This window comes from Trachinotus anak, unplaced genomic scaffold (assembly GCF_046630095.1).
Source record: "Trachinotus anak isolate AG129_WGS33_773 ecotype Australia unplaced genomic scaffold, CSIRO_AGI_Tana_v1 ptg000032l, whole genome shotgun sequence".
Taxonomy (NCBI): Eukaryota; Metazoa; Chordata; class Actinopteri; order Carangiformes; family Carangidae; genus Trachinotus; species Trachinotus anak.
The window spans coordinates 14,899,858-14,925,259 of record NW_027273883.1 but is presented as its reverse complement, the minus strand read 5'-3'; the positions used below and the strand labels follow the sequence as shown (position 1 = coordinate 14,925,259).

Genomic DNA, 25,402 nt, shown 5'->3' with positions numbered 1-25,402 from the left:
TAAATAATCCAATTGCTATTCTTAAAAAATATATATTAAGAAAGAGGTGTGAAAAATAAAGCCATCACTGCTTTGCAGTCTCGTCCTGCTAAAATTACATTTTGGTAGGATACAAGATACATTTAGGTTGATACACACCAGTCATATTCTCAGGAACCAGCAGCAGATTTCAGAGAAAGTGACCACCATGTATGAACACTGGTGCAAATATGTCTCCTCAAGAGCACCACTGTTTTTTTTCCCAACACTTCAGCTTGTATAGTATCCAGTAAAATTCCACCGTGTTGACACCTACAGGTAAAACTGGACAAATGAGAAGGATATAAAGCAAGGCAGAGATTGAATAAGAGATAAGGTATTCTGGGTAAAACACCTGGCAAGGATTCGGCAATAGCTGTCACAAGATTAAAAAAAAAAAGTTAACCACATAACCGTGATTCATTGTTCTGCATGCTTCAACCAGTCATCACTGGCAAAGGTTTGAATCACTTTTCTTGCTACCACAGTGACCTGAGATCATGTTACATTTCTGAGAAAAATGAAAACCAACATTTTGAGAAATGTTGGTTTGTGGTCGGATAAATGTTTTGAGGTCACATCACTTTAAACTGAAGTTTTACATCCTTTAATAAATCATCATTTGATAAATTACATTTTTAACTGCAACCGTCACAAAAATACATTTTGACAAAATGGATTTGTAGAAAGGATTAAATAATTGCATCAAATCAAGTGTGAAAGAAACATGTTCGGCACAGCTTCAGTATGACTATGAACTTCTATGGCACTGTGAAGTGAATGGCAAATACTGCAGCACCGAACCATGTTACTGGCAAGAAAAACAGAGAAAAAAAAGGCCATAATCTTATTTTTTACTTGAAAAATTTCAAATTACAGAACGTAAACACAACTTCTGCAAAAACTGGCGAACAATATCTGTAGAAGAGTTTTGCTCATGTGGTGCAGTCTGCAAAATGACATGTGAATTAATGACCAGTATTTAACCACCTGTGTATTCATCACATAACACTGAAGACATTATAAATCAAAATGGTTGATCCACAAACTGTCGTTCTCCCGACTCTTCTTTTCTCTTGTGAACTGTTTTGTTTTTAGACATCGATTCGACAAACATCATTCTCAACAGTATATATTATTGTGACAGAACATGATGCAGAGTAAAAGACAAAAATAAACATCTTTACAAAATAAATCTTTACACTTGTTGCAAAAAAGTGCTTCATGAGCGCCCAATTGTCTCATCTCATTTTTTTAGAACACACAGTTAAAATATTGATCATTACATGATCTGATTTTATATACAATGAAAGGACCCACATTGTTTCATTATATTTTTAACCAACATTCCCACAAAAATCAAACTATGCACACTTCATGTGGGAGCCTAAAGTTGGCTGCTGCTGAGGCTTCGTTTACACAGCACCAGGCTCAAATGATTGACAATCTGCCGGGAGCAGATATGACACAGTGCTGTCATCATGACTGAGTCTACACCAGGTAGTGACAGTCTTCAAATTAAAGCGAGGAGGGAACAGTGCTGTAGATAGTTACAAATACTGGATCATTCCCTAATATAAAAATGATGGTCCTGGCTGAGTATGGAAACCCAAAACTTACAGTTACAAGACAATGTCAACACTAAACCAACTTCAGCTAAAACAGTCATGCGAGAAAGAAGCATCCCAAGGTCAATTTGGTTACAAACTATTCTGAAACTTCATTAGAATTAAGGTGGCTTGAATTTCCTCTTTGACAGAATAAATAATTGTCCTTTGTGTCTGTTGTAAGCCCTGCATGTCTCAGTCCTTAGAATAAGACATCTTCATGCTCTATCATCAGCTGCATCACTAGTTTCTGCTGTCTCATGTCATTCAGGGTTGTCAAGGCATTCTGCTCCGGTGGCTGCATAAGCGTTGGACCAAAGACAATCCCCAGGTTCTCAGCACTCATTAAATTGTCCTTTTCGAACATTGTCACCCTGTAAAATATAAAAAGAGAGAGAGAGAGATCAGGCAAAATAACAAAAAATGGAAATGTGTTGAAATATTTTATTTCGCCTTTTCTTTTTCCAAGTCATGTGGTAATTCACCTCGAGAATATTAAAATCAAGGACAAGGGCTGGTGTTATTCTGTAAAGTCTAGTCTTTTCAACAAATCATATTAAAAAAAAAACCAAAAGTAGTAATGCGTTAGGCTGTCTCTTTATACTTTTTCAACTGTCATACTCTTTCTGTGGCATTTTGTCCATATGACACAAATCCTTATAACCAGATTTCAAATAAAGAGGCAAAATGATTTCCTAGCGAACAGCCACACTCTGTCACTTTTTTGCATAGCTGTTGACTGTCTTCAGCCACAGATTATTACACGGTTGGTACTCAAGTGAGTATTTCTGGCAGCAAAATCATGTATGTGGGATTAACTCAAAATAAACTACAGTGCCCATGTTCATAATAATGAAGAAACATATCATATCATATCACGGTGTGACTCATTTAGGTGTTTTTAATAGCTGTTGGACATGTAGTTGGATCAATTCATTTTGATGGGATTTATGGTCATAATGACAAATATAAATGATCTGTGTATGAATTAACCTCTTGAGGTGAGCCATCAGGTATCGTAACGTCTCATAGTGGGCTGGGGGGAGCTGCAACAAACCCTCGTGGACGGCCTCCAGTCTGGATTCAGCATTTGGAATTTCTACATCGCATTAGTAGAACGATTAGTATCAGAGCACAGCAGAGCAATACCAACGCAGTAACAATATGGAATTACAGAGAGAGGAGGTCTTACTTGCAGCTTGAATAAATTTGGAGTACAAGTCAAATGTAATGACTGGAATGGGGAGGTCTCTTAAGTAGAGCTTCAAAGCACCAGCAATGATGTTGATGTCTGCATAGGCATTGGCACTAATGTCTGCCTTTTCTCCATCTGTTGATGAGAAATAAAAAAAATGTATGACTGACATGTAATTTTAAATTTGGATACAATTTTGAATAAAAGCTGGATGTGAGTATGTACTGCGTGTCACAAAATAACAGACCGTACCATTTTGTGACGCACTGCAGCTGAAACAAGCTTCTTATTCAAAATGATAAACCTGTGAACTAAAACCTCAGAGAACTAGACCCCAGGGCAAAGAAATCTGATGTCTACAAACCTCGATCAAAGGCAAGCCTCACATCCTCTATGTGCTCTGAGAAGCCAGACACGCGGTAGAGACCTTCAGATTTCATACCTGCAACAGAAAATTGGACTTGTGACTTTTTTGTCCTTTTGAAAAATTTAGGCCTCTTGTCCAACAAAAGCATCAAGAACATTTCTAATCACTGTAAACTAGTAACTGCAGAATGATTCAATATTAGAGTTAAGAATTTACAAGTCAGTCCTCATACTCGTACTTTCCCTTCTGTAAAGTGATTGATGGGGTTTAATGTGATGACTGACTAGTTGCATTCTACCTCTCAGCTCTATCTCCCGAATACACATGTCCACCACCATGGGTCGCGTTGTGTTATGAGCTTTGACAAGCGTGGTGAGGTCACAGCTAAACACTTTCTTTATCCTGCGCAGGTCCGGCTGGCAGTCGCTTGGAACCAGTTTGGAGCACTGTTTGTGTACATTCAGTCCGCAATCTAGCAGAGCAAGAGTGAGATAAACAGAGAGAGAGAGAGATTATCCTCAGACTGATGATGACACAACCATCACAGCAGGATAAAGACAGCAGTTTGAAAAGGTTTCCCAGAGTCAGTGATAAACTGTACTGTCAGCCAGCACAGTGACTGCTAAGCTGTCTCAGTGCACTGCGCCAGAGGTAGATAACAGCAAACATGGCAGCGTGGGCGGGGGCTCTTGTTGTAGTTTTAGTTGCTCAGAGCCTGCTGGACAGCTGGCAAGAGCACAGTGTGTGTGTGAGAAGTGCGCCTGCTTGTGTAGCAGCACAGCCTGGAATGAAGGTTTTGAGGGGGCCATACTTGAAGACCGGGGTGTCCGACTGAAATCGTTCATCACAAAGATGTTTTTACTGCTCGTTTGCTGATTGGGGTCCTCACTCTCAGTCAGTGCTCGCAGAGAGAGTTTAGCAGGAGATAAGAAAAAAAAAATAGAGGCTTGAGAGGGAGTGAGAGAGGACAAAGAAGTCTTTCCTGTTTTCCATAGCACATGAGGTGTCTGATGATACCAGTGTTTGCCTCTGGCTTATCAGCATGGCAAATGCCTCACAACAAACACTCTGTTTAGGGAGAAAGCAACTTAGTCCAGCAGTATGCACATCGGCTTCAGGACTGTGTCTGTGCAGTGAACAAACCTTGTGACCATGGAAGCTTTGAAAACCCGACAGAGCTCTAATATGTCATCAGTCTTAGTTCTGCTGCTATATTTGGTCAACAATTACACTACATTTGACCTGTGTTTGACCTGCATTTTGTCATAGTTAGATAACATGTATGTATTTTATTTTGAAACCATTTTGATGTAACTGCTGTCAGCACACTGTATCACGTGGAATTTCGTTGCACAGAGTCCAGTTATAGGGGAATTAGAAAATACGTCAACTTGTTTGTCACAGATGTAACAGGAAAAAAGGAAAATAACCATAAAACAAGACATAATCGAACCACCAATTCAAACACACACACAAATAGAAAACATTTTCGGCAGGATTATGCAACTGGAACATGTGCGGCAGGACAGTGTTAACCGTGGATCATACACTACTTGTGTAATCCATGACATACATGACTTTCCTTGTATAATCCATGACATGGAATTTTGATGTTGGGAGTGTATAGTTACCTGAGCAGCGGACACCCTGGGCGATCAGGCCCCACATGAAGTTGGCACAGTACTCGCACCAGTGCGGCCCTCGAAAGGTATGTACCTGGAGTTAGAGACGCCATGGTTACAAACACACAAACACACATTGCAAGTCACTGCTGTGAAACCTCCCTTTTGATGTGGTGGATAGAGATTACGTTGTGATCCCACGCTACAGTGGATGGGACCCCTGGCCAAATGAGAGCATTTGTATATACAAGGCAGATTAAAGGATTTACTATAATGTGTCTGGCATCTGCTCCTGGGCAATCGGATACATGCAGGGAAGCCTGCAAGTCAAAATAACAGATGTACACCCACTGTGCACCCTAAAAACACAGACAGGATGGCAAATGGGGCCACACCTGCATGCACGTGCACATATACACCTTCATTGGGACTTTGAATAGGTAGTAGTACACTGATGAGTGAAGAGGGCATATGGCAGGTGGTGAGTGGAAGTTTTTTGTTCTTTTTGAAAGGGGAAGCAGGGAAAAAGCTGGGGGTCATTACAGCTTGCCTGTTAACTGAAACCCAAGATACAATTGCAAGAATGTTGAGGTGCCTAGAGGCAAAGAATCCATAAATTCTCTTTTGTATATTTAGAGGACCATAACTCTACTGTACATCCCACAAAGTACAATGCAATCACACCCTGACTGAGAGAAAACTGTACAATACTTTTCAACTCTATAACTGTTTTTACAACTCAGCAGCATAAAACAAAAATGGACCTAAAAGCTTTAAAGTCAATGCTAATCAATGTGATCTGCTGTTAATGGGCTGTGGTGTAGTGTATCCATTATTTCCCCTCAGTGCATATGGGTGTCAGCTGCATGTGTTCTCATCAAAACAACAGACACTATGGTCTATGAAAGGACAGGCGAACATCTGAGGCAGGCTAAATTCATCTCTCTAACGGAGTACTTAACCTATGCAAAATACTGAGACATAATAGAGACCTGCTGAAAATGTATTAATGTAAAGGTGTCAGAAGCCATCCAACCTTTCTTAATAAAAAAGCTGCTCACCTTGAAGTTGTGGATCTTCTCGTAGGAGCACTGCTTCTCGGTTGTGTCTTTCAAGGCACTCCGTCGCACCAGAGGAGAGGAGATCTGTGGACAGGAGGCCAATAGTTTAATAGGCTTCCACAGAAGAGTCCCCTTACTCCCCAGTTTGACTCCCAGAGCCAAAGCCAGCAGCTCCTGACGCTTTCGCTCCTGTCTTTTAGCCTTGTGGGTAATCAGATCTCCTCCTAAACCTCCTCTGTTTTCTTCAGCCTCCATGCTCGACTGGTCAGGGTCCCACAGACTCTCAGTCTCCTCTGGGGAACGATGCAGAGAAGATATGTGGGTGGTGTGCAGCAGACGCTGCCGGCAACAGCCCAGAGCAGAGGCGGCAGCTACACTCCACTCCTCTCTGACCCAGGAGGGGGACTGATGACAGCCAGCACGGGGTTGACTCGGCATCTGGTCTGAATCCAGTGGCAGCAGAGAGCAAGAAGAGCAAGGGGAACAGGACCGGTAGGGGCGGCCTGAGGGCAGGAGTGTGCCTGACACAATGGCCCTCTTTCACACGCCCAGAAAGGAAAGAGAGAGAGAGAACAGGGTCCTGATGAGGAGGGGCCAGGAGGTTGAGAGTGAGGGCGGGCGGGTGCTGTCAGGACCACTTCACACAGCTCAACAGCTCTGTAAAGCAGAATCAATAGTGCAGACGCCCTCTTTATAGCACAGAACACACTCCCATTAGCAAGCTGCCTTCCGGATACACTCCACTTCACTTAACTGGAGATAACACTCTTCTGCCAGCAGCTCTCAGTCAGCACTGGGTCTCCTCACCAGTTCACTCGCCTGCTCAAAGACAGGCTCAAGACTCTCTGGCCTGACAGAGCTGAGGCTGTGTCTTCGTAATTCAAGCAGATCTTGACCTCGGCTGGTGGAATTCCCCACACTGTTGTCCAGACTGGATCTTCCAGACACTCTGACTGCAGACTACTCACGCCAATCACAATCATTTGTCTCAGAGGGCCAGCAGAGGCAGACCATCAACTGGGATTGGGAGGGATTACTGCAATAATCCTCACACAGGGAATAATCCCACAGTGCCCAAATCCAAGTAAAATCCTATATGAAGCTCATTTGCAGGTCTGCAGCCATATAGTATTTTGCCAGTGGGGGGCTGTTGCTATGTTCATGCTGAATTTGTCCCTATTAGCTCTGCCTATAAACAACCAGTAAGCAGCACCACAAGGTTTTGTGCTCCTCTAATTAATCATGCAGCTCTAGAGCGAGGCACTGAACACTGACAGAAACCCAAACTACACATCATAAGCCATGTCAAGTAACAAATATATGAGAGTTTATGTCAAAGAGCTTTTTTCACAAAACCAAAAGATGTAAGGTTGAGCTGATTTATTGAAATTTTGGATTGGATTTGCATGATATAGAGCTGGAGCAAAAGCAGAGTGGTGAGTTGGAGAGTAAAAGACCCTAAAGGGCAACTGCAAAGCTGAGATAAAATAAAAGGATTGGCAGCTCACACACACAGATGCAAAGTAAAAAACTGCTGTGGGCCTTTTTTGTACCATCCTGGTTTTTTTTGTCTCCAATGTCTGAGGGCAACAGTTAACTGGCTGGTAGCTGAAGAGTGACAGGACAGGTGAAGATATTTGTCATTGTGTTTGACATTCTTTGAAAAGACCTACACATACCATACCATAGAATTTGGCTCTACAGCTTAGTCTGAGGGGACAGATGAGGAATAGACCTCTCTAAGATATTTTAGACTTGGGCGGTGGGAGGGAGGGAGACGAGGGCTCCGCTCTTTGTCTGCAGGCAGATGGCTTCTTGTCTCTTAAAGAAGAGCTTGGAAGAAAGGACACAAAAGGTGGTCACACAACAAGCTCTGCTTTCTTTTCAGTGGCTTTGGCTCTTTTATTCCCGCAAGGCTTTGTGAGAGTACAGCTGAGTGGACTGTGTTGTGAGTGAGCACTTGGAATCATGGGAAAACAGCACAGTGGGTACTGACACAGTAAAACAGCAAGATACAACTATCCACATCCCAAACAAAACGGCCCTAACAACATCTCTGACAAACAGAACTAGGACAGAGCTTATAGAACTGATAGTTACAGCACTGAATAATGGCCAGAAGTGTTTTTGCAGAACATTATAATGTCACAGTGAAGTTGACCTTTGACCATTTGGATATAAAATGTCATCACTACATCATTTTATCCTATTGAACATATATGTTAGATTGTGTCATAATTAGTGTATGAATTCCTGAGTTATAGCCAAAAATGTGTTTTGTGAGGTCACATTGACCTTGACTTTTGACCTTTGACCACCAAAATTTAATCAGTTATTCTCGGAGTCCAAGTGAATGTTTGTGCCATACTTGAAAAAATTCCCTCAAGGGGCTACTGAGATATCGTGTTCACGAGGATTAGACGTATGGATGGGCGTATGGACGGACAGACAGACAACCTGAAAACACAGCCCTAGCTGTTGCCAGCGTGGAGGCATTAAAATAGACATACTATGAAGGATATAGTAGTCAAAGATATCGTCCATTATTCAAAAATGGAGGAAGTTTTCACTTTTGTCTTCAGTAGGAACACTGAAAATAAACATGCACTTACAATGCTGTGTGAGGAACAGTTTTATATTTTAAAGTTAAGAACTTAAATAGTTAGTTTTTGCATTTTTATAGCAAGAAATTCTAGGGAGAGAACAGATAATTATCTTAACAAATAACAGGACAATTTCTTGGAAATCTTTCCAGGGAATGCAAGCAGACCAGTCTGTCAAGAGCCCCGCTGAGATTAAACCAGCGTGGTGAGTATCAGGACAAATGTGGCAGAGGTTTTGGCCACTGAGCAAATTCCTGCACATGCAAAGAGAAGGAAACTCAGGAGGTTGATCTACAGGTCGTGTCAAGTACCCCCTCTCACCTTCTGGGAGTATTTCAATTACAGAAGAATTTACAGTCATGGTAAATATGGAGGTATCAACCTAACACAGAGTAAATACATGTGAATGCTGACCATACAGTGAAGCTACTGTGGCTGTAAAGCCTCAGGGTGTGGCTGTGTAATTGCTAAACATGAAGTTCAAAAAGCAGCCACAGATTCGAGCCATCAAGGCCAGGTCTCTGCTTCCTGGACACGTAATAGTCGCGCAGACAGAAAACTGTTTTCCTCTCAGTCCTTTCAGTCGCTGGCTGACAAAGCCTGCCATCATCATAGCTGTCACTGAGTCAGATCCTCATGTATAAAACTTGGCAGGAATTTGAGTCAGTTTTCCAAAAGCGCCTAGATAACTGACAATCTGACATTCAGCGAATGACGTGCTCCAGTTTTACTTGCTAAATGCTGTAGGGAGGTTATTGGAGCCTGCAGTCCATGAAATTTCAAATATCATAGCTGCAAATCAAACAAAGAGCAACACTTCTTGACACTGTTCAATAAAGCACTGTGTGTTAAGCAAACATAGGCTAGCCTGTATGTCTCAGAGGGCAGTTCTCCTGCTTCCTAGAGGTTGGCAGTGGCATCTGTAGTAGTATTTAAAACTACAATAAGTCAATGGACTGACTGACCGATGGCCATTAGGTCAAAAGTGCTGCATTAATGGCTCATGTCTCAGGTTACACAGACCAAACTGAAGACTGATGATATTAATACTGCAACTGATGCTCCTGCTGACAGGGCTGTCAAGTGTCTGTCAGTGATTGACTGTCAAACTGACAAATTCTCGGTTGACATTTTGAAGACAAAGAATTTCTATAGCGATAAACCTTGTCTTCAAGCTAAGAGACACATTAAAGATACAGCTACTGAAATCTCCAACGCAGAAGAGACCATGAAAATACTAGTATCTGTTAATAAACGGAGCTTGCCATGATTCTTAGAGGCAAAAGGAGAGGAGGAAACAAGTTAAGATTGCCATCTAGTGGAGGGATACTTTGAATTTTTCTCCAGTCACAAAACAGACTTTCCTTGTTCCTCATTGATAAATCATTCACAGACTTCAGTCCAACAACAGCTCAGGAGTGCCAATCAATACAACGTGTAATGTGTCTCACCCAAGATCCGTGCGTCTGATATGCACAGCGGGCAGAGCAAAGTCCCAGTCCCCTTGGTCATCATTACCTTTAAGATGAGGCAATGAAGCATGGTAGCAGTGAACACACCCAGGGGCTACAGGGATAATGTATGTCTCACTCATAGGACGATGTGTCCTCTCAGAGGCATGCTAATGAAAGTTGTACTGGAGAAGCTCAGTAGCATGGAAGCAGATCAAAATCATGGTATTCTATATATCTATCAAGGGGCTTGCAGAAATGTACAAGATAATTTGCACGTACTGAGATGATGAGCCAACTTTTTAAACAAGATGTGTTGCTTCAGAAAAAGAATCATGAAATAATTCTGGCTTAGTATCAAAGTTTAAAGTTTCAGACAATCTTTGGATAATTAAATTAAAAAAGAACATTTCAATGAATGAAATGTAAATGGTTTTTAGTGAACAAGTCCAGTTTGTCAATTTCAAGGAAGTAGTTTTAATAATGCATATAGCATAGAGTTCTTTATAATACATACCTTCAAACTAGGACTGCAGCTAATGATTATCATTATCAATTAAACTTTTTTTTTGATTAATCATTTGCTCTATGAAACAATGCACAACATCCTTCACAGTTACCCACAGAGTTCAAGGTCGAATCTTAACATGTCTTGTTTTATCTGACCATCAGCCCAAAAACCCAAAGATTCCACTGATTACTTTTTGTTGATCAACTACTCGATTAATCGACTGTTTCGGCCCTGCTGTAAATATAAATGAGTGTTCTCTTTTTGAAGGTTTCTCTCTCCAAGGATGACAATTATTGTCATCACTGATCAATCAACAATCAGTTAACGAGTTTAGTCATTTGTAAAATTGTAAAAAATGCTCACAATTAAAGGTAATCCCAAGGTGTCATCTTTAAACTGTTTTGTCCCACCAACAGTCAAAAAATTTATTCAATTTAAAACGATATGAAACAACATAAAAAAGGGAATTTGCTTGATTAATCATTACTCAATCAATTGGTTATAATAATTGTTTTCATTCAGTAGTCTATCAATGCCTGAATAATGATTTACGGACTTGTTGCAGCTTTAATAGAAAGCAGGTCTGTGAAGCAGTATCTTGTTCAACTTCAGCAGACGTAAGTTGTGAGCTGACAAACAGTCTTCCCACTCATTATAGAACCCCTTAGTACACAAAACTTGAGAAGTTATATGTTCCTGGTGACATAAGCATTCATAAAGCTCACCCTGTTATCTTTCTGGAAGGTGACCCTGCGTGGTTCTGTGCGTGCACGACTCAGCCTGTGCACCATCTTATCCTTGAGTAGGGAGGTGTAACCGAGATGCTCGTAGATGGGGTTAGTGGTCATTTTGGCGATGTACTCCGCTGCCTTGGTCTCGATGTATAGAGTGATGAGGGCGTCCGTCACCAGGTCATGGACTGACTCGAACCTCTTCTCTCCAACAAAGTGTTTCCCGTCATAGAACAATCTGTAGTTGAGGGTCTGGTGCCCAAACCTGGATTTAGATATATGGATGACAATGTGCTTAAATACAGAGAGAGTTGAAATAAGCAGAGGTTGAATTTGTTGAGAAAGGTAGAGATGGAGTGAGCTCTGGGCTGCTGAAGGGGATGACCTTTCTGGGATTCTGTGCTGCATACTGATGTGTTAGTACCTTAAGGCCAAGGTGTGAGTCCCTGGCTGTCTTTGGCTCTCCCTGATGAGGTAAGCACCCTCTACTCCCGCCAGCAGCTCATCTGCATATTCTCGAGAGATGATACCATGAAATCTATTTTTTTTAAAAAGAAGAAATAAATAAATAGTGAGTATAACTCTTCCTCCAATGTAATTTTATCCTCAAACATACAAAGATTTCTATTTTGGAAGCTCAGGCTTATATTGAGCGTCTTATCAAAGCAATAGACACACACACATAAAATACACACCCACTTAAACCCTAAGCACATCTGATGCCAGGCAATAATGATAAATAAAACCATTTACTGCCCAACAATATTTGAAAAAAAAAAAAGGCATAAAAAATGACAGTAATTAAGTTACACTCACTCTCTGCCATAGTATTTGGGTCTGCTCTCCATCTGGAAACCAGAAGAAGAAATATTGGCTGGAGCAACATGATATGAAAGCTCAATTAAATGGCTTTGCAAATTGTTATTACAGCCTGTGTGAAAGATAGTGGATTGTACACCACAGGACAGATTATCTCCATCTATGCCCCTGCGTCTATTTGCAGCTACCAAACCATAAAGCCAAATCACAGAGTGTGGAGATGAATAAGAGGCAGTCTGAGAAAACAGCTGGTGATGGATGGGCAGCTGCAAAGAATTAATATTTAGTGTGTTACTGTGTCACAGCAGTGTGCACAGTGTGTCTGCATTACAAATCTTGCACAGTATATGGCTGAAAGACATTTTTCTTTCTGAACATGATGTAAAACAACATCAAACATCAGCATTACAATTCCGACAGAGGATAATGAATTACAAACAATTTCATTATCGAGACCCCCTTTCTATACAAAGACAGTGGGCAAGACCACTACAGATGTACAGTGTAAAATCTCTTAAAATTCACAGTTAGGATCATAATCGTTTTATGGGAACACTCTGGTAATATGTCAAACGTCATTTTGTACTTTGAAGTAATGGGCAGCCACTAATCTCACTTAGCCAGCCAACCACTTTCACTTTGCCTATCATAGTGTGGCAAGACTCAAAATGGGATGAGACAGGCATCATTTCTGGTGCACTATACAATAGAGGATTGACAGTTCTCTCATTGAGGGCAGTAACAAGTATAGCAACTTGTTCCATTAGCTTTATATTCACGTAGCTGAGGGGATAAAGTGTGTGCTGCCTGTCCAGAGTGTTCTTACTGCTTACACTGAGGTACTTTACGTGTAACTGTTCTTGCTGTGAATTATTAAAGTTTCTAAATCTGTCTTAAAACTATAGTCAGGTGTCCATATGAACACTCAAACTATTCACACATATGCAAAATACATCCCTAAATACATTAAAGGCAAAGACTAAACCATGCAGCTGGAGGATAACATTTAATTTGGTAACTCCAGCACACCAGTCAGTTTAAACAATTGCTCATGAAGGTGTGGGAGTTTGAGTCACTCCTCATAGGTTACTGATTGGTCTGGCTTCCAGCTGCCAGGCTCAATCATTTCTTAGTGGATGTTTTCCAGGCTAAAACATGAGAGTGAAAACTGATTTTGCAAGGTGCAGTCTGGTAGACTGTGTTTTAAGGCAAGGGGAAAAGAAGTAAATGAGGCGAACAGGTGGTTCAGTTTGCTAAGGTGCCTAACTTTAAGGCTGTTTAAAACCTATCCCTCATCACAGGATGGGGCTGGCTCCTAAGACTGTATTTCCCATCAGAACCTTTTTCTTCTTAATTGTTGTGTGACATTTTGTGAGTTTGTGTTAATAATTTTAATCATTCACAACCATAGTGCTGACATCAGTTAATCAACTAGCTAGTTGACAAAACTAATGAATAACTATTCTGATAATGCTTTAACTGTTGAGGTAATTTTTTTTAAAGAAAATACAACAATTGCTGCTTCTAGCTCCTCAAATATGAGGTATTACAGATTTCCTCTGTTTGGACTTTGGGCTATGCAAAGACACACCTTTTTTCATATTTTACAAAGTAAATAGTTAATAAAAATGTTGAATCAATCATTTAGCCTCATACAGTAGCCTATTGTATACAGATTTATGAATGTACTGACCTCCCGAGGACATGTGATCCTCTTTGGTCTCGGGGCTTCCTGCTGTAGCTGGTACACTGTTAGAGAAATATATGCATGTTATTTAAGGCCGTCTGCCCTTCTGAGTTATGTACACAGCACGGTGCAAGTTGTAATTACATATGTATTGTAGATTTGTTGCCAAAATAACAACCTCAACAACACTTAAAGATGAAGGAAACTAAATGTCGCAATGCAGCTTTCATACAAACGGCTATCCTGGACATAAAACAATATCTCCACTTGCATAGCTTTGACTCAGTGCAAAAGGTAATAAAATATAAAAGGAACTATTAGCTTACATATGCAAGGTTAAGCATATATCTGCAATTCTTTTGTTAATTCAGACCTGTTGTGCACTGATAACTGTACACTACCCCTTTTAACTCCAAAGCAAAAGAACTTACACTCAGAAACAGAAACAGAATACATGCATGCTGCAAATCTATGGTTCTGTGTATTAGAGCTACTTTAAGTATTGGGAGAATTGGAAGTAAATCAGTGAAGCAAAGTGAGAACGGGACTGAGGGATTTGCGGCAGGCAGAGTAATCACCACAAACACCTCAGCAGCCTCACAGAATTGGAACATTATGATTAGTCATTAAAAAGTAAAGGAAGCCAAAATGCTGCTCCTGTTTTTGCTGTTTCCCAGAACTGGATGTCTGTCAGGACAAAAATATTACCACCACAGAGGAATCAGTAGCTAAGTGTGGTTTCGTTCTTCATGTCCAATTTTTTAATCCTCTGTGTGTCTAGGAATAGAGTTTCTCTTGTGTTTGACAAACTGCCACATTTCCATACAAGCCTCTGTATAAAAATCCTGCAATAATAACAGAAAAACAGGTTTAACTGTTTATATACTGTAATACACTTGCTCCTAGACACAGTTTGGCAGTCTATGTCTATACCTTTTGAGATGCAGCTGAGAACTGAAGACTTACAGCAGTGTCCTCTTTACTAACAACCTGTACTACAGCATAGAAAATCACTGCATGAGGTTGAGCTAAGTCTTCACTGCAGCAGATTCTCCAGGCAGGGAAAGGAAGACTCCTGACTGTGAAAATGTCCTGACTCCTGACATTTTCATGTTTTGTCAGGCTGATTCAAGCCAACCAGAGCAAGATCTGGACATCATCCATTCCAGGGACACAGTGAGCTCTAAAAATACCTCAACATAGGACCAGACGAGTCAGGAGTAGATGCGCGACTTCAGAAACTAAGCATTATTATTATGGGAAAATTATACATATGAGACATTTGCAGTAATTGCAGGAAAAGTGCATATAAAGGCTATGAACTGCAACTGGTTAAACAAAATGTAATCACTTTAGGGACAGACACAGAGTTTCCAGCCGAAATGATTTGTGCTCAGTTTTAACAAATGCTTCACATATATTCTGAGGAGCAAACCCATTTCCTCCCACTTGGCAAAAACACTGTATAATGAGGTGGGTGTTCTGAGGACCCCATTTCAGCTGAGCCTCTCTGCAGGTAGAAAATCTTGTTTTCCTGGGTGATGGTAACCTATTTTACTCAGGGATCAGGGATGTGCTGCTTTGCATTCGTGCATGTGTGAATGTGCTGTGTGGGCGAACGTGTTGGAGTGTGGGCCTTTTGTGAATGTGTACACAGCATTTTAAAACCTGCAGTATATCTAATTGCACAACAAGACCCAATTCCTCCAAGTATAGAAAAATGTCTCTTTGTTTTTCATAGATCACAAATAAATGTGCTGTTATTTAAAGAAACACACTAAAGGGCAACGTCAGGTTAAAACATTGCTAATCAGCACATAAAAGGAATTAATTACTCACAGTAGGACTTCCATATGGGCGGTTGGTAATCCTCAGGGTCTGTAAAACACAAAAATAAAGCAGGTTTTTGTTATAGACTCACAGTGGTGTAAATAGACTGTGCCCTGATTTCTCTTTATAAAATTTCCATTCCGATCCTTTTCCCAGTTGACTGACTATGAGCCCCTCACCGTGGTTGTGTCACTGTTGTTTATCTCTCTGTTATGATTATGCATATGGCTTCACACTGTGCAGCGGCCTCTTGAGATGCACCAGTGAATGCACTTCTAATCAGTGTCTCTGCTTCAAGGACAATCAGGTATCTGCTCGTTTCGCTAAACATCGTGCCGCCACACACCTGATCTATATTACCCAGCGGCAGGCCGCCTGAAAACATAACATCTCTATTCTGAGACAAGAGACAAATTGACCAATCAAAATTAAGCGAAGTAAACACAATTTACATTTAAGCTCTCAGAACAAGACTTACCTCCGGGAAATGTAATGGTTGATTTATGATTACATGAACACATTCCTGGAATATATGATGGAGTGTGCTGTTACAGTATATTAGCCTAAAAAGAGCAGAGTGGTGATGAAGTAAATGCCCTGTAGCAACTGATAATTCACTGTAGTACCTGCTCGGTAAAGTAATGACTTGTAATAAAACGTGTCACTAAACGAGTCAAAAATATGGTAAAATTTTCTGCTGTACAACACTGTCAGTGATGTATTAAAATGTCCGGCCCTTATGACACAAATGGTTCAACGTATTCTTACTGGCATTTACTCACTTATCCACATCTCACAGCACAGCAACTCTGTATGTTGAGGAAGGCCACGAGAAGTGTTTAAAACATTTGGACAGGGCAAATAAAATAGACCGTTTGTTGAGTTCTTTTTTTTTTTTTTTTGTCAAGCTCCTGTTTCCAAGGTCAAGAGTGAACCTTGAGAAGATGATGAGATTTTACACAGCAATTCAGTAATTTCACAACAGGTTTTGACCCATTTACAGACCAGTTGATTTAAAAGTTACTGTGTGTACTGCATGCTCAGTAGGCCAGCATGCTAACGGTGGTCTATAGCTGCCACACAGTCAGATGATGCTACACGGCAAATGCACAAAATAGCTGCTATGATACAAAATCATTCAACTGCCTCACAGATGAATGTGAAATGTAATATCCCTCATTAAACTCCCAGTGCCACTGCTGAGAGATTCAACTGACTGTGTGAATAGTGGATCATGTTGGTCCAGAAGACTCATGTTGTTCATTTTAAACATTCCTTTGCACTCATCAGCACATTTGCACCACACCCCTCTGGCTAGAGGGAAGGAGATGAAACACACCTGAGAGGGGAAAGGAATGATTTAATGAAAACTAGTGAGCACTTGTTGGATGTGGGCACTGACGAGGCAGAGAAATTGTGAAACATAAATGGCACAAGTGTTAAAGAGGTATCACTAAGGTCTCTGTATAATCTTGTTCTATTTTCATCTGTTTAACTGACGGCTTAGGGTGGAGGCAATCAGTCAGAGGTTTTCCTTCATGCTGTTTTCTCTGCTCACTGCGGGAGAGTTTGAGTAGAGGTTGGTTGCAACATTATTAAACTTACAAAAAGCTCATCATTGCTTCTCATAACAGCACAGTTACTTTTCAATACGCTAAATGTATTCCAGAGGAAAGACAAGATAGGTACATATATTTAAAAGCTGAATAATTATGCAAATGATGAAAAAGTAGCTCAACTGAAGTGGATTTTTTTAAAGGTAAATGTTTTCACTAATGCCCTCCACAGAACGGCAACCTTTAAATACAACTATATAGCCTTCAGGCTGTGTTTGCTGATGTGTGGCCAAGCTGTCATGGAAAATGTATTGTCCTAATGATGAAGCTTTGTCACTGTGTATTGCACGGGCAACAATCTGAAAGATTTATTCCACTGCGGCTTGTTTAAAGAATGTGATTTCATCTGGTTGGCTGCCAAATATTCCCTTTTCAATCTGATTCTTTTTAATGACGAATGGCATTTCAGTCTGGAATTCTGCTGCAGCTTCGGCCCAGAAAATGGAGCTCTTAAGGGTCGGTCCTGATGCAAACATTGGCACACTTGCAGAAATGTACACGCGTGCAAATACATTGAGCTACACTGCTGTGCATGCCCCCTCTCAACTGAACACACAAGCACACACACGCGCACATAAACACGCACAGAAATCCAAAGAACATCAAAAAGAATTTATAAGTAGCTCAGAGTTTGTGTGGTGCCTGATGATCAGGGAGAATTTAAGATTCTGGAGCAGCCAGAAGGCTCGTCCCCCCAAAGAAACAGCTATTAATTGTGTTGCCCTCCATTACTCACCAGTCAGAGGCATTCAATAAAATAATTACCGGTGGGTATTTGCTTTGGTGACAAAGAGAATATGTGATGAATGAAGATCAAGACTTTTATCCCTTGAGATTAAGTCTGCATCCAGAGTCTGTGTGATGCAAAAAAATATTCAACTTCAGCACATAAAACAATGACTTATGTGGAGGTGCACTGAGTCAAAGGCTGACAACAGTTCAACAAGTTTCGAGCCTTTTATGATAAAAAGAAAAGCTCTCAAACAGGACACAGACATTTTAAAACCCCACTGTTTTCACTATCACCTTATTAAATTTAAAGGTTTATAATGGTGGACATGAGACAGTCTCCTTAAAAAACAGTAAGACCAAGTATTTACCACAAGTCTTGTGGATTTCAGTTTTACAGTATGTCCTATGTTTCCATGGTCCCGGTGCACCGCTCATCTGCACTGGGGCTGGTATGAATGAGTTTTTTGTGTTGGTGCATCTCCAATCTTCTCATCTTTTCTTTCATTTCATGCTGCCAGTGTGTCCTTTGTGATTCCTGATTCTACTGACAATTTATCTGATCTTATCGTGACCTTGACAAAGCAGTGATAATGATGATGATGATGTCTAAGCTTAACTGCACCACAACCATAAATTTCACCTCCAGCATTTTTACCATGTTTGTTATGTGTATTCTGTCCTCTGTCCTGCCAGAACTGAAGAAATTCACAGGGATGAAAACATTTTAATTTCCCAGGTCACTGGATTGCTTTTAATTTAACCTGCAATCACTATATGTACATGATTTAGATGATTCTACACTGATTTGTCCGTACTGTTATGAGTACTTAACTGTTGTTTGCTCTTTTTCAATATTTAGTTTCCTGGAAACAGGAGCCCTTCCCTTCAAAGCCCTTCCTAGACCTACAAATGTTTCAAATAATATGAAATGTTCGTAATGTCCTGTAGAGTCTTGTGATATTGCAAATGTGTAGCTATGCATGATGTGGCTATTTGATAAAAATGATAGCCTAAACATACACATTCACATACATTAAGTATATAAAGAAATAACACATTTGAGTGCAGCAGTGCCACAGATACATACAGACACTCACATAAACAAACACAGACACACACAGACACCCACACAACACACACAGAGAGTCAGTGGGATGCAGCAAGAGCTGCAGCAGGGAGACCATCTGTGTATTACACTGGTCCAAAACAAGCATTTCAACACAGTCTTAGCATTGACCAGATAACATGTGACAAGTATGAGGGTGCCTCTGGAGTGTGTTATTTGTGGTGCGCTGCTGGGCTGTGCACCCTCAGTGAAACTGTATGTTTTGCTGTTAACAAGAACCGTAGGTGAGTTTAAATGGGGGAAAGTGTAATTTGGTGATCCAATTTCTGACATTTCCTTGTGTCACTGAAAGAGACAGTTGTTGTAATTAATGGGCTGAATTACTTGGGAGACTAACTTGCTCCCTTGCTGATGCTGTAAAACATGCAGATAATTTGACTAAGCCATTATACATGACACAATTCTAGTCCTACACGATTTACACTGGGAAGGACAAGAAATAGAGCTAATGGAAAGAGTTTGAGGTGAAATGCAGCATTTGCCAGAAACATGTGCAGCATGGTGTTGAGCAGACAGCCTCTCTGTAATACATGGCGGTAATTCTGCCTCCCTGACCAATTTTGTCATTTAAGGCCTGGAGCAGAAGGCATACTCTCATGCTCCTTCCCTCAATTTATTTTCAAAGCTTTATTTCCCGGAGCCGTCTAGCAAATGGTATGCTGCTGGTACAGTACATGCTTCCATGCCCAGCCGTGCCAAGAATGTGTAAGAATCTCTGATCAAGACGAGTGGCCAGAAAGTATCTTTGCAGGGAGAGGAAGAGATTGCAACATGTATGTTGCAATCATGTTGCAGTCCTTAAAAAATGCTTGCCTTAAAAAAATACCAGTGTATTAAGTTTGTAGTTATAGAATATGTGTATATAATGCAGTTTACACACTATAAGGCAGTTAGCGTACATACCATTGTTTTATTTCAAAGATTTACAGGAGGTACATACATAAATCAATGTTTGCTTCCATCATGTCATTAGCATTACCATAGTGGTAATAGATCAGTACTCAGCACAAAACACTGCCATCAGTGACACCTTGTTCACACAGAGAAGTTAGATGATCTTTATTTACACACTCTCCCCCAAACAACAGTCTCAAAGCAGGAGTACTAGATAGACGTATCATTAGAAGCAGCTGAAATAATTACACCAAGAGCACTTTGCTTGCAGCCAGAACAGACGACCTAATATGGAGCAGAAATTGAGCCTACATTCATTTTTGAGTCATATGCCTCATAGACAAGATTATTCAAATGTTGTGTCTGACTGCCAAAGAGCTCTGCATGAAAATAATAATACCCTTGTGACAACCACTCCATCCCTGGCAGCAGCGCAGCTTGTAACCTCTGATAATTATATTGAGAGCCCAACAGTAATGACAACCCTCCAATGCCACAGAAAGAAAAGACTTTCCTCTTAAAGCAGCAGTGGTCAAACAGTAAATCCACTGCTTTCTGAAACGCACACATGAGATAATGCTTTGTGAAGCATGTGGTCACCACAGGCTATATCAGCTTGGAAACAACCGTCTGTCCCTCCCATTGGGCAGTACCTTGGGAAATGTGACTCTACTGTGCGGTGTGGTTGGGATGCAGAAAGAGAAGTAAAACAAATGTTGCATATACTATAAAATGTCCTCACCCTGTAATAAACATATAGCTTTGCCAATGCAGTGATCAATTTTAATTTTTACTCATTCGTAAGTGAAAAAAACATCACAAAAGTGTATATTTTTATGTACATTTTATAGATGTAATTTTCCATGGTAGAAAGAAAATATTGGTAGAAACAGTAAATATAAACCAAAGTGCTGAACCTTGTATTATAAACAGCCGGTCCCTCTCTCACGCCTCACACACACACACACACCTCTGATTGCTGGTGGGGCTTCCACACAAAAAACAATTGTGATAGTGGAGTTTGTACTTTATACCCTGGCAAACATGAGCAACACGTTTTATCAACACAGAATTGGTTGTACAAAGAGACAAGCATGGAGCTGCTGTTTCATTCTGGGTTTTGTTTGAACAGCTGCTAACCCACTTACTCCTCTCATTCTGTGAAAATTGAAGCCTGAAATTGAATTTTTAACAAACTGATAATATTAGGCGCTAATCGCTGAACTATAGCTCATTATATGCAAAGGAGATTTAATTGGAGTCTTGTGAACACTGTAGCAGTATTAACTGTATTATGTCAATGGACCATAGTGTATTAGGATTTTCACAGTGTCAGAAAACATCCCAGTCTGCTACTGTGTTTTGGAAAATGGTAGACTACACAGGCCAAACATAATCCTTAAAGCCAGCCAAGGGGAAAGTCAATAAGGGAATTATGGAGATGATTGGCAATCTAATGATAACATCCAAACCCAACGTCACAGGCTACTGAGTGCATCTCACAACCTTATAATCCCACTGCACAAGAAAGGCGTCCTTTCCCACTAATGTTTCCACCACATTAGTTATAACAGATGGGGATGCTTTTCAATTATCCTTAATCCTAAATCACTGCAGCGACTGGAGGCTACTTTAATATTTGTTTAATGTTTGCGAGGCGAATATGAGATGCAGATGAGGAAATAAAAAGGTGCCACATTTCCTGGTGTCAATGATGGTCCTACAGCCTAAGAGATGGCTTTATACAAGATCATGAAAAAAGTTTAAGAGAAATAAAAACATACATTTCAAAGGACACAATTATAAACTTATTTAAAAGCATTATTATTGTGATTATAATCATTACTGTTATTATTAATATCATCTTAAGTGCAATGCCTCGGAGTCTAGACTGAGTCTGGGTCAAGTGAACTCTTACCAGAGGACACAGATGAACCTGAGAGGCTTGAGTTACTGGATGCTGCCATCCCAACCCGTTTCACGGCTCGGTTACTCCCGTTTGGCCAAGGTGCGCTCCCTGCAGCTCGTCCCCGGCGGTGCGTCCATTTCACTCACGTCCCGATGTGCTTCACCTTTGACGGCTGCACCGGGGACTATTTCACGTCTCGTCTCGCCCGGAGCCCACCACCCGTCTGTCTGAATCCGCGGATCCTTCCCCTCTCGCTCGCTGTGCGCCTTGGTGGGGAGCTCACGCTGCCGCATACACCGTGGGTGCCACAGCCACAGATAAAAATAGTCGGACGAGCTCCGGGATCGTGTACGTGGATCAGCTTCTTCAAAGCATTTTCGTCATACTGGACAGACAGAGTGTGTAGGTCTTGATTCTTGTGCCATACAGAAATCAGATGTGGTTTCCATGTGCCACTTTAAGGACTGTAATAAACACACTACACTGCAGCGTAGACGCGCCTTCTTAAAGTGGAAGTTTGGAGCAGGGTTGCCAGATGTAAGCAGTCCCGACTTACAAAGGAAGCCTAAAACAACTGGCTTTAGTTCTTTTTGCAAAATCCAAAACAGACGTTACTTTCTTCTTGGATCCCACAGTCAAATGAGATTCATGCAAACAAAGCCTAACTGGCCAAACCACATTACTCCAGCACTGGCATTGCATGTTTTCATCAGATGTCATGTCATGTCATGTTACGTTGAAAGAGCCAGAATGAATCTCTGTGTTTTCTGCGCCATCTAGTGGGCTTCCCTCTTTCCAATGAGGTCACAGACAAAAGAAAAATGTGGATGTAGTGGCTGTGACTTTATTCTACAGATTTAGAAGGGGAGTTTTGCAGCCAGCAGTTCCCCACAACTCAAAATGTATGATATCTGGCTTCCTTCACTGTATGCCTTCCTCATGGCCCTCCAAGCAAGAGATGTAAGGAGGGATTATGAGGGAAAAACTACGGTTGGTTATTTCTGTCGTCTTGATCAGTCACCAAAAGGTTGTCACTTTGATTGCTAGAGTGGCAGGATAAATCTGCAGAGCACTCCCTTGAGTAGTCCAGTTCAGCTGTTCACTGGTCAGCAGATAAGACAGTGTGGTTGTACTGCGTGTGGTAACTGTAAATGGTAATTGGTCTACATTTATATAGCAGTTTTCTGGTCTATCAATCACTCAAAGTGCCTCACAATGTATGTCTTGTTTGCCCAATCACACACACATTCAAAACACATCCACACACTGATGGTGCAGCATCAGAGGAAGTTAGGGATTCAGTGTTTTGCACAAGGACACTTTGACGTGTGTGTAACAACCCTGCAGCGTGACAAGGTGTGAGATAGCTGTCAATCAATGCAAAACTGCCTCAAAATATAACTATCCTCAGGTCTTACTGGCTTCTGTAAAATACACTAAGTATTAAAGCTGCCACCAAGACTTAAAAACAAGTGAAATCCCCTATTATACACCGTAGCCAGCTTTGTAAGCAGCAGACAACCGTGATGCAGTCCCCAGCTCCTCACCTGTTCATCTGAGCTGTCCACAGTTTTCTTCCAAGCTGTGAGTAGCTTCTTCCTTTCATGCGTGTCAACAGCACACTCTGAAATTAAGCAACTTTAGATCGGTGATTTTATATCGATACACATATCTAATGAACCACGTGTCTGTCATATCATTTTGGAGCAGCTCGAAAAAAAAATCACAGCATGGATACTAAAAAGAAAAAATCAAAAACAAAACAAAAACAAACAAACAAACAAAAAATTGTGTTAGGAGCCTGTGAATATTCTCATTTGTCCAGGTCATAGTATCTCAAAGGAGTTTTAAATCGAAAGCAACTGGACTTGGTTATTTGTCTAGGAAGACGTTTCACCTCTCATCCAAGAGGCTTCATCAGTTCTTTCTCACACCTGACCAGGCTGGGACTGGTCCAACTATCTGGTGTGGAGACCCAGGTATTTAACCTCTGGGAGGGGCTTTCACAAGGCTGATGATGTCACTGGTTCCCTTTGTGCTCCATGTGCCAACGACAGTCGTTAGAGCGACTGTCTCGGTGGAGAGTTGGTTTCGACTTCGTTAGAGCCCTATTGTGTTGTAACGACAGTCGCTGGAGTCACGTGCCACTTGTGAACAGTTGTTTCTCTTAGAGGTTAAATTGTTGAATCTCCTGGGAAGGGATGAAAGGGCAGCATTGTAAATTGGAGATAGGTGGTGTCTGAGTCCTCCTCCCCTGTTGAGGGATGGTTTCTCTACTTTCACATAGATGGCTTCTTTCACTCCTCTTTCGAACCACCCGTCCTCTCTGTCCAGGATGTGAACCTTGCTGTCCTCAAAGGAGTGGGCTTTCTCCTTAAGATGTAAGTGGACAGCAGAGTCCAAGCCTGAGGAGTTAGCTCTCCTGTGTTGGGCCATGCGTTTATGCAGTGGTTGTTTCGTTTCTCCAATGTAGAGGTCTTTGCATTCCTCATTGCATTGGACTGCATACACCAGATTGCTTTTTTCAGGTGTGTGGTGTTCTGTCCTTGGGGTGTACCAGCCTCTGTCTGAGTGTGTTGCTGGGTTTGAAATACACAGGGATACGGTGTTTGTTGAAGATCCTCCTGAGTTTGGAGCTGTTTGACACTTACGGACCTTTATTAAGTCAAGTATTTTATATAACACATAAATAACAAAAGCTCTACTTATGTCTCCCCAGTTACAGGCTCTGCTTATTGTGAAGGTGTCTCTTCACAGAAAACGCTTTCACAATGAGCAGGAAAAGAATATGGGTAAATACTGATAAATGGCTGATGATTGATTAGCTGCTTCAGTTTCAGGGTCCTGCCATGGCTTACTGAGACACTTGAACAGAACAAAGCCACTGTTGATTGTATTGTTAACAGCTCCGTCCTTGTCTGGTTTTGGCTTCATGGGGCCCTTACATTAAATGGAGTCATCATTAGTGTAATAAGTAACACCTGTGGTTTTCCTGCTATGACAAGTGTTAATGTCTGCCATAAGAAAGACGTATTGTTACATATTTTATAATATATTATATTATATTATATATCAATTTGCAACATTTAATAGCAATTCGAAGATTTGTCACCAGCACCAGAGCTTTTACTTTACTTTTTTTTTAGTTACTATGTTACTGCCAATTACATGTTGAGGAAAAAAAATCAAGTAAATTATTAGTTTTTAAGAATCCTTCATTTTGTCATTTCGTTTTTTCTGGAGACGTCACACTGTGCAGGGTAAAAAAAAAACAGGTTCAGGAAAGTTAAAGTAACATTTTGTACATTTAAATTAGTGAATAAAATGATAATAAGTATGTTACAGGCTCCAAATGCAAACCTTCACACCTTCTAGCCTTCTTAATTGCAAGCCTTGCCTGTCAACATGCTCGACAGCGCCTACCTGGACACAACCTCGGCTGCTACTTGTATTTTATGTAGTTTATAGAAGAACCGTCTTCTCACCTCCCAACACTTTGACACGGGGCTGTCTTCAGCAGCGGGATTAGCAAAAACCACAGTCATCTTTCCGCGTACGCGATTTAGCTGAAACGCCGGAGGTTCCCTGCAAGACCGCGCCGAGGGCTAAATCCTCACCGTGTG

At 41.0% G+C, this 25,402-nt stretch overlaps 1 protein-coding gene across 3 annotated transcripts; it reads right to left on the bottom strand.

Annotated features, from left to right (window-relative positions):
* Positions 1 to 858: 858 nt before the first annotated feature.
* Positions 859 to 25,402, bottom strand: chn2 (chimerin 2). Of its 3 annotated transcripts, none has more exons than XM_071470003.1 (14): positions 25,265 to 25,402; positions 23,327 to 23,403; positions 15,512 to 15,550; positions 13,679 to 13,734; positions 11,983 to 12,014; positions 11,591 to 11,704; positions 11,161 to 11,431; positions 5,871 to 5,954; positions 4,819 to 4,903; positions 3,486 to 3,659; positions 3,185 to 3,262; positions 2,818 to 2,955; positions 2,619 to 2,724; positions 859 to 1,999 (listed from the first exon to the last, which is right to left on the bottom strand). In XM_071470003.1, the coding sequence occupies exons 5-14, from the start codon at positions 12,012 to 12,014 to the stop codon at positions 1,828 to 1,830; spliced, it is 1,254 nt and encodes a 417-aa protein (XP_071326104.1). In that variant the 5' UTR covers positions 13,679 to 13,734; positions 15,512 to 15,550; positions 23,327 to 23,403; positions 25,265 to 25,402; the 3' UTR covers positions 859 to 1,827. The 3 variants fall into 3 exon arrangements, with proteins under 3 accessions (XP_071326104.1, XP_071326105.1, XP_071326103.1); XM_071470004.1 differs by having other exon boundaries at positions 25,203 to 25,384; XM_071470002.1 differs by lacking the exons at positions 23,327 to 23,403; positions 25,265 to 25,402 and adding an exon at positions 21,789 to 22,474.

Coding starts and splice junctions, on each gene's coding strand:
- chn2 (XM_071470002.1), bottom strand. CDS start 21,837: ATGGCAGCATCCAGTAACTCAAGCCTCTCAGGTTCATCTGTGTCCTCT. Junction 12,015..13,678: donor GGATCACATGTCCTCGGGAG/GTCAGTACATTC, acceptor TCTGGTTTCCAG/ATGGAGAGCAGACCCAAATA. Junction 2,725..2,817: donor CAAATTTATTCAAGCTGCAA/GTAAGACCTCCT, acceptor AATGCGATGTAG/AAATTCCAAATGCTGAATCC.